The sequence below is a fragment of the Zosterops lateralis genome (genome assembly GCF_965231275.1).
Source record: "Zosterops lateralis genome assembly, chromosome: 19".
NCBI classification, from domain to species: Eukaryota; Metazoa; Chordata; class Aves; order Passeriformes; family Zosteropidae; genus Zosterops; species Zosterops lateralis.
The window spans coordinates 3,014,854-3,030,535 of NC_139779.1; the positions used below are offsets into that span (position 1 = coordinate 3,014,854).

Here is a 15,682-nt window from a genome sequence, read left to right on the forward strand (position 1 = left end):
CAGCTCTTGCTTTGCTCACCTTGTAGGGACAGCTTGGTCAGAGCTGCTTTGGAAAGAGCAGGGAGGGGAAAGGGGCTTGGAAGACATTGATGGTCTTGAGTTGTGCCAGAACAGCTCCATCCATTTTGGCCACGATGGGCCCTGAGCAGACATGGGGAAGCCAGAGCTCAGCAGAGTCACTCCAGTTCCACATCCCACAAAGGAAACCCCCTTTCACCACACTAAAGGCACAGCTGCTCGCTGCCTTTGTTAGCTCTTCAATAACCAGACTAGCTGGAGTGTGGTTTAAATTACTGTTTTATTAAGATATTGGTAAAACTTCAACAGTTTTTCCTGTATAAACAGCTTTCATAAATAAAATATGGATGACTAATACATGGTTAGAACTAAACTCGCGGGTGAACTGTAGAACAAGATTGCAAATGGAAAAAGTCCCAACACTTTGTACATGATTTAGCTTGAATTTATTCACTTCATAAAGAACATGTTTCATGAACAAGGTACTACAGAAAGGTCAGCAGGAGCAGCCAGGAGCTGAGCCTGCCCCTGGCTGGCCACGAGCAGCAGCACTCGGGGTGAGCTCAGCCACCTCCCCTGTTCTCGTCCCGAGGTGTCTTCAGAGGGAAGGAGAGGAAAAACTGGACACGACAAGGGTTGTACGAGACCCTGACAAGGTGGGGCTTGTTTGTCTTTAGCTTTAATGCTGACAGGGGCCGTGCCATGGCCGGGCTGCCAGGGCTGGAGGGGGCACGGACATCGCAGCCCGAGGTCGTGTTAATGCTTCCTTTTTATTGCACATGATACGAGGGTAGAAAGTTTTGTTCCTGTCGCAAAGAGGATGTGAATTAAAGAAAGATTGCCCTAAATTACAGACATGAACAAAGCTGCAGTATCCCCTTGGATGGCTTTGTTTATGTGACTAAGTGCCGAGTGAAGAAATTGTGCTAGAGCAGCCCCTAATTTAGACCAATCTTTCTCATTCTGCTTCATTCTCGCAGAATCTCGGGGAGGATTTGGTGAGGAGAGAGTGGACCTGAACTACAGCAGCCATGTCTCTGCACACAACTCCTTGTGCCTCATCTGCCCACGGGACAACTGACACACAGTGCTCCAAAAACAGGCGGAGTTTCTAGGATGATGCACCACCAGAAACGTGGTGTAAGTTAAAAGTCTTGCTTGGACATTGTCCTCCAGCGCCACCGCGCCCAACAGCTCAGCTACGGAACGGTTCCCACTCACGAGGACAATGGATGGCACTTCTGGGTAAAGAAAAGTTCCACACGTGCCTTTCCACCCACCTCTAGTGCAAAAATGGAACGGGGGAAGAGCTCCCTGCCCTGGTGCTGTCCTGCTCCCTGCACCGCACACGTCACTCGGGGTCGGGAAAGCGGCGCGGGAGCCCCACGGCGCTCACAGTGAAGAGCTTTAAACGAGCCAGTTTTGAGCAGCTCCAAGGGCCAAGCAGCCCCGAGCCCCTTCCTCAAAACCAGCACAAACTGAAAAGAGAACAAAAACTCAAGTCACGTTGTCACTGCTACCTCCTGGTTCTGCAACCACGGCCACCGCGTCGACCGAGAGGGATGCGGGGTTGTGTGAACGCGGCAAAGGGATACTTCAGCTCTTTATTGGAAAGATTGCTTGTACAAATTTTTTCACCACCACTAAGATACACGATAAAAATACAAAAACACAGGTCACAGACTGAATCTCAGTATCAACAGTTAATAAATACAATGAGATACTTCTCTATTAGCCTAATATTTTACACTGTCACCAGATAGACGATCAAGGTACGAGATACAGAACACTTAGATACCGTTAGAGAGGGATTATTGCTTACGTCAGCAAGCAGCAGATAAGGGCACAGGAGTTTGAACTGAAGGAACTACTTCCTATCACCAGTGGCATTAAGAGAAAACACTGCATTTCACAAGCACTGCTTTTTTTGTCTAGTGTGTAGAATCAAGAGCAGCATAATCAGACCAATAACCACTACTTTTAATATTATAGAACTTTAAAGGACTTACCTTACAAATGGTTCCTATCTACTCTATAAATATGCAGTTAGTGAAGAAATGAACACTTGCTCTATCTATACAATGGTTTTACCTGACCACACTGCAACTATGATGGTGGATTTTTATTTTATTTTTTTTTTTCTCCTAGCAAGATAAATGGGATGAGTCGCAGAATTACCATTTATGAATCCACACCTAAAAATGCTAGATCCTTCCCAAAAACAGCACACATGCAGTTCCAGTGCTCTTCAACTGCTCCTGCAGACTGGGAAGAAGTTTTATCATCCGTGACGGGTTTGCATTCTAATTTACTCACATCAAGAATTGCACTTACACCACCTTGCTCTCCGGAACACCACAGTCAGCTAAAGATGGACTTTCAGTGAGTCATTATTACTGTGAATAATTTTAAACAAAGGCACCACAGAGATGCCCCAGAGTTGCATATTTTTTTTACCATTTCATGGTTTCTCAAATTTCCTCGGTAAATCTGACTTGGAACAGAAGCTGCAGCTAAAGAGAACATTGACAACAGCTAAGGCAGAATAAGATGGCAGATAAGAGCCAATGATCCCGGAAGATTAAAACAAAGTCTGAAAAAGATCAAAGGAATCTAAAGCCACACTCCAACTCCTGGTTGCTCACAAAGCCTTTTGCTGTTCATCAGATTGCTTTTAAAATAGTGCATCAAAGAGAGAAGCAGCAGAAATTGGCAGAATTCAAGCCTCGCCATCTCGTCGTGTTGAAATAATTTTCTTGACTACTTAATATTAAAATACTTCGCAAATTCTAGCTAAACACTAATACTGCTATTGTTACTGCTAAAATGATATGAACTGTTCACTAAGTGCCTATGGAGACTTGCTGTATCCATACCCCTCCCAACGCATCCCTGTAACGAAGGGTAGGAACGGGATCTGGACTTAGTGGAGCTGATGGGAATCGGCCGCTTATTTCCGTCCCAATTAGCGGCTCCCCGAAGGGTGCGACCTCACCTCGGGAGTGAGGAGGGGCTGGTGGCCACTGCTTGTGCAAAGAGGGGCAGCTGAGTTCCCTCCTGGCCCTCCTGGGCCCAGGGGAGCTGGAGCAGAGCCCTGCTGGGGCACTGAATTCCCCCCGCAGCCCCTGCTCTGCTGCACCCTCAGCATTTCCATCTCCTTCTGGGATCACTCCTCTTTCCGTCCCTACACACCCTGAGCAGCCCGTGGTGCTGCATCCTCCTGCTGCCACTGCCACTGTGTGAAATGCTGCCTTTGCCACCTGGGAATCCTCACCAGAGCCACACAGCTCATCCCACAGCTCCTGATCTCGGGGTGCAGGGACAGGGCTGGGACTGGACACCTCCACGGGTTGGGTTCTTTTAAGACCTGAGATGAAGTTAAGGTGGGAAGAGGTTGGCTCAAAGCGTTAAGCACAATCATGTTCAACTCATTGAGAACAATTTCCTAAACTGAGAAATGAGAAAAATGCCAATGAAAGCACCAGAAAGATACGAAATTCCCTACACTGCACCTCCAGCCATAGGAAATATATATATTTTTCTGAAACTACAAGAAAAGTTTTCTTCATACTCCGCATTTTATATTACATGAGAAAAGAAAAGAAAATAAAAAGTAAATGATGAGTCTGTACCTCGATGGGAGTCTGAGACCAGAGCAGCAGGAGCTTAGTGTGTCCATTCCTAAGGTACCTGGTAAACCCTGTATGGCTTTTAGTCGTCTACCTGCAAAAGTGGATGTAATTTTCTAATTCATCTTAACGCTCACCTGGAATAAACAGAAAGCAGAACACGGAAAGAAAAACAAAAAAACCAACAAAAAAACCCCCACACACCTCGACTCTATGGAAACTTCCCCCCGCTCTAAGAAAATTTGGCAGTTCTAACCCAGATCGCTCTTTGAGTATTGCTCCACAGACTTTTCTCAGGCAGGCTCAACCTTCTGCGTGTGTAAGGGCCGTGCCCTGGCGCTGCCTGCGGGCGCGGCGGCCGCAGGGCTGTCCCTGCTGGATGTGGCTGGACACTCGTGTGTGTGTGCGGGTGGTCGGGCGGCTGCGGCATTGCTGGGGGTGGCACCACCACCAAACTTTATTAGAGATCCGAGCAACTACATTGGTTAATTCCTAGATCTATTTACAACAGGGGTTGAGCTTGGCAGGGGGACTGGAGTACAGTTCGGAAATGCCCACCTCTTTTTTTTTTTTTTTTTTTTTCGTTTTTTTCTTTTTTTTTCTTTTTTTTTTCACTTTCTGATGATGCCAGTTTCATTTTGGGAATGTCTACTTTTGGGAGTCTGACAGGGAAACACGAGGAGGGGGGAGTGATTACATTTTACAGCATTGATGGAGGTGCAGGTCTGGTATACAATGACTTTGTCTTCGCATCAAACACTCGCTGTAAGAGCCGTGGCTGGGCAGCCTCCGCCACGGGGAGGGTCGGGCCAAGGCCCTCCTGCTCCTGCGGCCCCGGGCAGGGAAAGCCAGGCCAGATCCTTCTCCCTGGGAAGGCTCCCAGAGCGGCGTGTGAAACTTTGGTTTGAGCCTGGCTCCTCGCCGCCTCTTCCCGCTGCAGAGCCGGAAATGAGGGAACGCAGCTCGTTTTCCCAAAGATTTGAACAGTTCATCTTCCAGCCCGGAAAAGACGGGGGATACCCCCCTAACCCTGTAGATGCCCTGCCCTGCAGCGCCGTCCTCCCCGCGATCGCTCCGTCCGCAGCCCGAGGATGCGCCGAGCTCCGGGAAGTCGCTCTTCACCGGGGAGCTGCTGCTGCTGCTGCTGCTGATGGACCCCGCGCTCTTTGGTTTGCCAGGACTAAACGCTTGGACTGGTGGCAGACATTTGGCACTCTGAGGTGTACTAGTTCCTGTTTTTGTCAGGTCTAAATAGCCTTGATCATCCAAGGGGTTAACGCTGGACCCTATGCTTAAGCTAGTTCTGTCGGTGAAGGAGTCCACTCGTCCTTCATAGCCTAAATCCGCCGGGGCTGAGCACTGGTGCTGGGGCCACGGCCGTTTGCAGTCTCCGTGGTTCTCCTTGTCTTCCCCGTTGTCTTCCTGCCCTCCTTGGAAAGAGTTCTCCGTCCAGTCCGACTCCTCGCTGGCCGCCACCGCCGCGTTCATGTCCCTGAGGAACACCACGATCACCGTGATGTTGTCGCTGGAGCCGGCATCGCGGGCGGACGCCACCAGCTTGTGTGCCACCATGCTGCTGTCGCCGTTGTTCTCCTTCAGATGGTCGGCCACCACCTTGACTGCCTCATCGGGGTTCACCGTGTCATAGAAGCCGTCGCAGGCCAGGATGAGGTAGTCTTCAGAGCCGTCCAGCACCGTGGAGGCCGAGTCCGCGTCCCCACAGATGTATGGCTTGTGCTCGGCGTCCCCTGTGGAAGAACAGCAGAGGAATAGGCCTGTGGGTTTGCAGCCCAGGCTTCCAGCAGCCCTTTATTAACTCAGTGTGCGGCCAATGACTCTTACACCAAGTTAAAGCAATTATTTGGAAATTATTCCCTCGGACCGTAGGGGGAAAAAATAGAGGTTATTGCTCATAGGTCTGTCTTGAGCTGTATGTCAGATTTTGATGACTAGAAAATTAAAATTTTATAGTTAAAAAGCAAAGAAAGTCTCAAAAAGGAATGCAGGCTCTCTCTTACCAATAGCTCTGGAGACAGAGAGGCTCCCATTGACCCTCCAGGCTCCAAACCAGACCACGCAGCCACCCAGGGCCTCAATTCTCTTCTTCTCATCCTGAACAGCAACACAAGAGAGGTTTGGACAGAGCAGTCAGAGCTGCAGCACACACTCAACACTCCCATCAATATTTGGATTTTCACAAACACGGCAGGCCCCATGAGACAGAGGATTTGCACACAGATCCAGACAAAGCAGGAAAAGTGGGATATGCACTGCTGCTCAAAGAGATCCTGGCATGGCAGTGCTGCCCCACAGCTGGTACCTGTGCTGGTCACTACCCTGGGGTGAGGCCCTTCTCACCTCTCGGTCTGGTTTGTGGGGTTTCATCAGTTCCACAGCTTGGCCTCTCCTCACAAGCATGACCTGGGAGTCCCCCAGCCAAGCCACATGCAGCATATTCCCTCGGATGAAAGTCACCACCCCGGTGGTTCCACAGCGCAGACTCTGGAAAAAAAAAATACATTTCCATTTCAAAGCATTTTCTTACTTAACTCAGGGACAGAACACGGTGAAACTGCGGCACAGAGCCTGTTCTCAGGGAGGAACAGGCAGTGCTTTGCCTACAGCTACAACTGCTCACTAGCAGCCCCTCAGAGCCAACCTGGCTGAACTCGAATGTGCCTTGTGACATCCCTGGCATGGGACCCCCTTTGCCAGGAGCTGGCACTGGGAATGGCAGCAGCATCCTTTAGAGGAGCTGCAAGCTGTGAGAGAAGCAGGAGCTGATGTTTCTATGGGATGTGAAGCTATGGGCAGAAAGCCATCAGTGCATGGACAGCTCTGTGCTGACTCTGCTGTGCCTGGAGCCCCCTGTGAAGAGGCAGGAGTTCCAGGGGAATGCTCTCAGGGTCCCTCACCTCCCTGGCTGCCTTCTGCACAAAGCGCTCGTCGGTGACGCGGAAGGCGCGGCACAGAGCCTCAGCCGGGTCGTGCTGGAACATCTCCTGGTGCACCATGTTCACGTGCAGGTGGATGGAGGCATAGATGGCAGCATCCACTCCTCCATGGCCATCAAACACTGCAAAATAAGCTTGTTCTTCTTGGTCCTGCCAGGAGAAACACGGGGAGGAGAAAACTCAGGTGAAAGCAACACAAACGGCTTGTTGGATTGTCTTAAAGCTTTGAACGTGGGATTTGTGCTGTCCTCATTAAATTGCAATTAAAGACAGAGTCTCCACTGGAAAAGCAAACTACCCTGACCACCTGCACTTGCATCAATGGGAAGTTTCCAACCTGTTGTTGAATTCTACTAGGCAAAGTGCAAGAGATGCCCTGCCAGAATCTCCTGTGTAGTGCTCTCAGTGCTCCTTAGGCCCCATTTGTTACAGCTCAGTCACAGAACTCAAATAGGAAGTGCCATTCTCATCAAATTGTGCAGGAGATTTTGTGACTGCAAAAACCACAGAGAGAGAAGAGCATCCAATACAGTTTGCATGAAGTCTACATCATGATTGGAACCCACCAGGGATAAAATGCCAGGACAGTTAAAATGTGAAGCCAGCCAGCCTCTGCTTTCACTCTTCTTTTTCCTTAAACCCAAAACGTAACATCTTAGATGCCTCTGTCTTAAAAAAAACTGCATGTTCTCTCTCATCAGAAAATTGTGGTTACATTCACAAATCAACTACAGCAAAAATCACTCATCTTGAAGGCAGTTTTCTCAGCTTCCCCTCCTCTGTTCAGAGAAACAACGTGGTACCAGGAGACAGCAACTCCTGTGCCTATTCACACACACAACACCAACCCACTGACAGAGCCAATTCAACCTTGACAGCCAGCTCAGTGACTGGAATATTTGCACATTGTAATTTTTAGGTAATGGGCTCCAACACAAATTGGAATGAGAAAGCTGGCAATTGACAGGCAAAGGAAACATCTGCCTCTGTTTGCATTAATATAATTTAAAGGTAAGAATGTGGATGGGGCAGAAGATGGTTATTAAAGTGACAGGGTGTAATTGTAAAGCAATTATGCAGCAATTTGATCCTTAAGGTAAAATTCTTGCCATTTTCTTTTACTTTCCATTCCTCAGTGTCCAGTTTTATGTCTCAAGGGAGAGCAAGAATGAGTGTCTGACCAATGGCCACACCAAGAAATTAATGGAAGGGAAGACGAGCCCCAGTTCCACCAAACTACTCACATTTCTAGAACTGTGTATGAGCTGCACCACATAGCCCTGTCAGTTTTGTGTTTGTTTTAGTTTTTTAAACTTAATTTCCTTACTTTTGCTTTTGGTTTCTTCCTGCCAAGAGGAAAGGTTGGAAAGCAGAGCAGCCGCCAAGTGGCTCCAGAGATGAACCATGAAGTGACCTGGTCAACACCAGCTGCCAACCCTCCTCAGGTCCACCACCTTTCACTCCCTCAGTGGAAAACCTGCTGCTGAATCTGCCCCCAGGAGCTGTGTCTGTGCCCTGCCACGTGCTGTGTGCTCACCTCGAGGTTGAAGAGCATGTTGAAGTCAGGGATGCAGACGTGCTTGTCCTCCATCTTCCTGCGCATGTTCTTGATGGCGTGGATGGAGGTCTCGTAGTAGCGGTGGGGCTTGGGCTGCAGGGGGAAATCCTTCACCCAGTTGCTGCAGATCTCGTGCAGTTTGCTGTAAACCAAACGGGCCAACTTCACCGTCTCGATCTCTGGGGGAGGCACAGACCACAAATAAAAACCTTGAGAGTGTTGTTATTATTAAGTCAGGGTTTTCTCCCTTGCATGCGTTATAAAGATGAAACAAAACTGTTTTAGCCAAGCGGTTGATGTCAGCAGGGAAGTTCTGGGCTCTGATGCATGAAAAGAGGAAGCCAAACTCACCATAATCAGCATTCATCAGTAAGCAGCTCATTGTTTGTTTGTCTTTTTAACTTAAACATTTCCCTGTGCCTTTGGGGAACTCATTTGCAGCAGCAGAGAAAACAAAAGGCACGAAAAGTGTTGGATCCCTGGCGTGGGCCTGCCCAGGGTGGAGCAGCTCTGAGAGGGAGTTTGTCATGTCACCTACAAAACCCACCCCCTGTGACAATGACACACTGGCTTTGGACCCTGTTCTCTATTCTAAACACCATTTCATTGCAGAGCTGAGGCAAGACAGTGGAAACAATCTGCAGAAATTAGTAGAGTCGTTTTAAGATGTTTTGTGCACTTTCAGCAGCGCACAGGTGCCTTTTCAGCTAATTCCAGATTTCCTATTATTCCCATATTCCTGACAACTGTGTGTCAGAGAAATCTGTGTGAGCAAATGAGAAAACCATAAAGGCCTCAAATTTCAGAAAATGCTGAACTGTCACTCCTGAGAAATTGTCATTTTTAAACGTGAAAAACTCAGGCACTTGACATTTGTTCTGAAATTCAGGAGAGGAAAACAGGAAGTCAGCATCAGAGCTGAACACATCCCAATCTCTTTGTTCACGATGGCTCACCAAAGCCAGGGATCTTCAAAGCTAAACAGCAGCAAGCCAGGAGTGCCAATCACTCCTGGAGGAGGAGGGGCTCACAGGCAGGGAGGAGAGGAAGACTTGCAGCATCTCTTGTTCTCAGGAATTCTGTGAAGAGCCTAAAAGCAGCATTTACATATTTCTGCCCTAGGTCTACAGTGACCAGGGGGCCAAGGCCCTCAGGAACAAGATACTGTCCCAGCTCTGTTGATTATGAGCTGTTTTGATCAAGAGGCATTATGCTGAAAATACACTGGATAAATCACCAAAAGGAACCTTGGCTCCTTGATCACACAGCTGTAAAACCAAGGGGTGAAAATCAAACAGCTGTGCCATCCCACCACTGCCACAGTGTGAGTGTGGGGGCTCCTCACCCCACCTGTCCTGCCCTTCCTGGGGCCACCAGAAATCTCTTTGGGTAATTTATTTAAAGAGGGATCATACCCAACCTGAGGTGTCCAAGTTGGCTCTCCCATTTCTCCCCACCGTGCAGGGTGAAGGGAAGTGGGCACCTGGCAGAGCCCTGTGGCTGTGGCCCCTGTGCAGGAGGATGGCAGAGAGCCCAGTGACCCTGCTGAGATCCTCACCACCCTTCCCTGTGTGCTGTCAGCATCATCACCAACTGCTTGGGAGGTTAAAACAGGAGAATAATAAAACACCACAATAAAAACCACCCCCCCACAGCTGGAAATTACTCATCAATTGTTAATGTTGCCACGCTGAGCCAGAGCTGACTCAGCTGTCACTGCAGTTGTGTCACGGAGAATTTCATTTCCCTCCCGCTGCTCCCAAATCCCCAAGGTTGGAAGTAATGCTGAGCTGCACCATGGAGAGTGGGAAATCCAGCTCAGGCACTGCTGCTCCCAAAGATGGCAGGAAGAATAACAGGAATCAGATCCTGCTTTTTAGTGCCAGGTTTTATGAGCTGTGTTGAAAACATGGACAGTGTGACAACAGGGGTCAGAACCAAGACCAAAGTTTTCCTTAATCTAGGAACTCTAGATCTCTTTGGAGATCTCTAGGATCCATCTCCTAGAACCTGGAACAACTGGGTAATGGGACATTAGGATTTGCTTTGTGACATTTCCTGGAAATTTGATATATAGTTCCAGGTCACACAGTCCTGCTATCCAGCCTCCTTTGGTGGCTCTTGAACAAAGCCAAACTTCCCAGCAGTTCTCTTCCTCCACAAACAAACCCCAAACCTGAATGTCCTTAACCTGACCTTTCAAAAACAAATCCAACATCAATCAGCTCTCATGGAAAATCTCTTGCTCCTCTCCAGTGCAGCTGGAAGAGAAGAGTCATGGCCTGTTGTCTCAGATATCCCAAAACACAGGGTCACCCCAAACACAACAGACCCCTGTTCTTGCAATCCTACATTTGTGGGCTTCAACCAGTTTTCCTTCTTTTAAGCTTTGCATTCTTCTGTCCTGGAGTTTAATTTCTTTCCACCAGCACACCAAGGGCTGCTTTCACCACTCCTTAAGTGCAGGACGTGATTTGTCACGTTGCAATTCTCAGAGTGAAATGTGCCACTAAGGAAATTTGAAATAGATTTTTTTTTTTTCCTCTCTTCCAGCAAATTCAAACTCGAGGCAAATCAGGTAAATGTCTCCTTGTATTACACAGAATAAAAATCTTTCTGGGTTCATAAAAAAAACCCTGACATAGAACTGGATATTAAAGCCAGGCAGTGAAATTCAGCTTGGTTTCACATTCTGCAGCAGCTCAAACACCATCAGGGCACAGTGAACTCTGAGCATCAGACTCCAAGATGTAGAAATCTCATTTTTACCACCTGCCACACTTCCCTCTGCTTTTCTCCAAAGCATTGAAGTCTCCCTGTGTGGCAGCACTGAGGGCAGATCTCTCAGAATCCACCCCAGGCTCCTCAAGGGACTCCCTGGAGGGTCTCTGGGATGGAGCTGCTGCTGCCACCAGTTTTTTTGTGGGGTTTTCTAGGCCAAAGCTTGCACTTGTGGCTGAAGAAGCACTGATGGAGCACAGGGTGCCCAGAGAAGCTGTGGCTGCCCCTGGATCCCTGGAAGTGTCCAAGGCCAGGCTGGATGGACCTTGGAGCAATCTGGGATAGTGGAAGGTGTCCCTGCCCGTGGCAGAGGGTGGGATTTGATCTTTAAAGTCCCAAACCATTCTGTGATTCTGTCATTCTGTGGCACTCGAGTTGATGTTCTGTTTTGGAAAATTATCACTTAGATTATTTGAAATTGCAGGGTTTGTGTGAAGCTGTTGCTTTACTACAGGCCAGAGGATGTTTTCTCTCTCCCTCTCCCCCTAAACCCTCACAATTTAACACTTCACACTGCATCAGCAAAGGGATATTTTATTTCCAAGTACCCTCATCATGACAATTCACCTCAACAAACTGCATCTGGAGGCCTATTCTTAGTGCCTGCTCCAGCCATCCCAATCTATGTTTGCATCTGTGTCTTACAGCCTTAGATAAATTTAAATGGCAGTTTCTGTAGGTGTGAGGGTTTTGTGGTGGGTTTTTTTTTTCCTTTTCTTTCTTCCTTTTTTTTTGTTGAATTCTGTAGATATTCTGTGTGGAGGCTTAGTCAACATTTCCTTGGAGACTGTCAAATATTTATGCAAGTTTCAGAGATCTCAATTTGAAATTAATGAAGGCTGCTCAGCCAGAACAATGACAAATCTATTCCATTTACCTGCTCAGCAGGAGGAGGCAGCAGTACCTACAGAAAGGGAACCCAGAGCATGTTTTTCTGTCTCTCAGGTTTCCAAGGGGCTCTGGGGAATACAGCAAAAATCTTCCTTTTTGAAGAGCCAGATTTATAGATCCTCTTTACCTCCAGAATTACTTAAAGGATTTTTTTAATCAAAAAAGGAGAGAATGGACAAAGTGTTTTGGGGACTGTATTTTCAAGATCAAATGGCAGAATTCCTGTCAGTACATGTGAGAAACATTGGTCTTTGTTGTAATGAACAACCCAGCCAATTTTCAAGTTTTTTTAGGTCAGCAGAGTCCTGAAATGAGATGGGTGCATGACCTTGAGCTGGAGGCTGCAAAAATCTTGTCAGCCAACACAGATAAATGAGGAAAAGGAATTTTCTTCCTTTTAATCACGAAATCTCTTTATACTACCTTTTGCTAAAACCATTATAAAAAAAACAAAACCTTACAAGCCATAGTAAAAAAACCACACTGACTGAAATAATTCAGAATTAAAATTATCTCTTCCCACATATATTTGACTTTGCTCCAAGGATGAGGGAGGACAACTGGCACTTGCCAGCAGAACCACATTGTATAAAGTGCTGAGAGAGAGAGAGAGAGAGAAATTCAGGACCATCAGACACAACCACGAAAATCCACTTCAACGAGCGATTCCAAAGGTGAGAAAGCTTTGAGTGAGACATCAGACCTCCAGCTCTGTCAGGAGGGGTGGTGAGCTCCCCATGAAGTTTTTACACCCATGTGGGATGTTCCTGTCCCAGAATTGCAGCCCGGGTTCCTTGGGGTGGCACTTACGGATGATGCCATCGGCGTTGTCCACGCGCTTGGGCAGGAAATGCGCCGAGAGGTCGCTCTGCAGGACTTCATCTGACGTTGCTCTGGCTAAAGCAGAGGCCAGGAATGAAGGGCAATTACTGGAAAAAAAAAAAGAGAAAGCCACATGAAGGTGTTTTAGTGGGATTCAGCAAGGTATCAGGAGTGTGTTTTTCTCTCCCAGACAGCAGCACAAGCCTGCAGCAAGACCTCAGACTCACTGATGGGTTTTAGTTGCCCTCTTTCACTCCTGTGTTCCCTGTGTTCTTAAGTTTTAATGTTTCAGTTCATAACCTCTATTTAAATTCTTTTTCATCTAGACTTGAACCCTCCAGAGTCTGTCACACAACTGTACATTTTTAACGTATGTCTGGGACAATTTTAATTCAAGTCCAGTTTCTCCAAAGATTTGGAGTCAGGGTTCCAGAATTCCTCAGAATTCAAAGTGTCCAAAGCCTCTCTAAGGGGCAATGGGAGTTAAGGTTGAGCCACAGGGAACTGATGTGCATAAAGTAAATGATGAAATCAGAATCAGGAATGATTTCTACCCAGAGTGAGGTGGTTTTAACTCACTGTAGTTTAATTAAACCCGATATCCCCAAAAGGTTAATTAATCTATAGGAAGCCAAGGCCACTTTAATGTACATTCTCTCATTCAAGAGGAATTTAATACCTCTTAATTTATGTATGACTTTACATTTCCCACTGGTCAGCCTCAACTTCTCCAGGTGTCTCCTGCTGACACAGCCTGAAACTTCCAATTTCCACAGGTATTATTGGAGTGATGGTGTTTTCCCCAAGACATTCCACTGTCACAGGGTCACTGAGAGACACAGAGCCAAGCTCAGCCCAGAAACAATCCCTCAACCACAGAATTCCCAGTCAGAAATCCAGGGAAACAGGCAACAAACACAAACACTTCCTTAACCTATTTCTCCTGTTCAACATATCTATAAACGAGCTGATTTTCTGTCTCATCTTTTATGTCTTTATTTAGCTCACAAAAAGCAGGTTTTTCATGCAGTAATGCTGGTTCTGCTCATGAGATTCCCCCCAAAAAAGGGAGAGGTTGCAATGCCCGGGATAGAATAATTATCCCAGCAGTTCCCAGCAGGGCACCCACAGGAATCTGAGCTTGTTTCCAGCCCAAGGCTTCCCCTGACCAGCTCAGGGCTGAAACTCTTTAGAAAAACCAAACTTGGTTTGTTGTCATTTATAAAGAACCTCTCAGGAACATCCACTGGGGGGCAAAGAGGGGAACCTGGTTAAAAAACTGGGGCAAAAATAGACTCAGGACCTAAACAGCAAATTAAAAATATCCCAGAGAGGAGGAATTTTTGCTCTGCCTGGGAGTGGGGACAGCAATGTCTGTGCATACCCAGTATTTAAAATTTTATGTATTATTTTAGCTGCAGTGACAGATGACACAAGTGAAAGGTGCATTTCCAGGGGGTGTAGCAGGACAGAGTATTTCCCTCCCCAGCCCCAAGTGCTGTTCATGTGTCCTCACAGCCAGAGGCAGCAGCTCCACACAGCAGCTCTTTATCCAGCCAAACAGTGCATTTCCATTACAATGCTAAACCTACACAAAAAGCTGCTAAAGATGTTATTAGATAAATTAGAGGATTTTAAGTACATCCTTCCTGATTCTCTGGCAGCGTAGGTGTGTTTAGAACACCCACGGTTGCATTGCAGCAGTCCTGGAATAACTCTGGGAAGGTATTAAATCAAGCCTAAAAGTGCTCTGCTTCCATCAATTAAGTTTGAAAAAAAAAAACCAGCCTGAGGAGGGTTTAATTCAGCCCACATATTATTATGTTACCAGCTTAACACACAACTCCTCTCCCTCCTGATAGCATTAAAGTGGGGAGGAATTTCTGAATGCCTGAGCTGTTTCTCTGTGCTTTAAATCTAATACAAACTCTCCTACTGAAAAAAAAAAAAAAAAAAAAAAAAAAAAAAAAAAATAAAAAAAAAAAAATAAAAAAAAAAAAAAAGAAAAAAGAAATGGCAAATTTAAAATTCTTATTGCATGGGAGTTCACCGCTGGGGTTTTGAGCAATTGATCAATTTCGAGGGGAAAGGTAGAGAATAAATAAATAAATCAGCTGAAGGCTTTCCTTCTGTGCCTGGCCACTCCTTGTCCTAATAATAACAGCTGCTGGCCGAAGAATTAATTGCCCTTGACATTTGTTGATCACAAAGCTTCTTATGTGGCTGTTTGAGGGCTGTGCCATGTGAGCAGGGAAGTGCCCACATGCAGACAGATGACTTCCTCTTCCTGATTAGCACCACTCAACCTTTGCTTCTCTCACTTGGCTCCTCAGAGCACTTTTAGTTGAATTACTTTTTCCCCTCCGAGGAGCAGCAGGATTGCACTGGAGGTTTAAAATAGCTGTGGAAGGCAAACTGCTCTGAGGACACTTCATTACTGCTGCACCGAGACAAATGAAGAGTCAGCTCTGGGATCTCTGTTTTCAGCACCAAAGTGAAAGCTCAGGTGAGCAGCTGCAGCATCCCACAAACACCAACCCTTCTCTTCTCTTGACAAAAGCCAAAAAGTGTCACCAGAATCCCTTGGGGACAAGGGAGGAGCTTCCACCCTGCTGCTGGTGTAAGCAGGGATTACCTGCTGCCTGCTGGAAAGAAACTCTTCTGCCACCTTCTAGATGTTATTAGTCGTGAAGTTTGACAAATTGGAACTGGGAGGGCACTGTCTTGTTTAGCAGAGAGCTGGGAGCTGAAATGCCTTTGTCTATTCATAGCTGTGCCACTAACTCGGCAGCTGACCTTGGACGAGTCATTTCACCACCCAGACCTTCATTCCTCATCTGCAAACAAGGGATGAGAATGTCATTTCCTCGGGGAGAGGAGGAGGAGGAGGAGGAGGAAGGCTGCAGAAGGCCTAAATCTTTTTGGTGAAATATTCTGGAATTTCTTGCTAAGAGCCCAACCGAAGGGAAAAATACCAAGATGAGAGTGGGAGATATTTTCAATCTATAGAAGATTTATACTTTTAGACT

General features: G+C 46.9%; 1 protein-coding gene across 1 annotated transcript in view; it reads right to left on the bottom strand.

The window, feature by feature from the left end:
• Window positions 1-291: 291 nt before the first annotated feature.
• Window positions 292-15,682, bottom strand: part of PPM1E (protein phosphatase, Mg2+/Mn2+ dependent 1E) — a gene marked incomplete at its 5' end in the record, with an annotated part of 62,517 nt that continues 47,126 nt past the window's right edge. Inside the window, 6 exons of the mRNA XM_083874998.1 lie at window positions 292-5,395; window positions 5,666-5,759; window positions 6,006-6,149; window positions 6,563-6,751; window positions 8,139-8,338; window positions 12,642-12,760. Of these exons, the coding sequence (XP_083731124.1) occupies window positions 4,341-5,395; window positions 5,666-5,759; window positions 6,006-6,149; window positions 6,563-6,751; window positions 8,139-8,338; window positions 12,642-12,760 (1,801 nt within the window). The 3' untranslated portion in view covers window positions 292-4,340. The remainder of the gene's footprint in view (window positions 5,396-5,665; window positions 5,760-6,005; window positions 6,150-6,562; window positions 6,752-8,138; window positions 8,339-12,641; window positions 12,761-15,682) is intronic.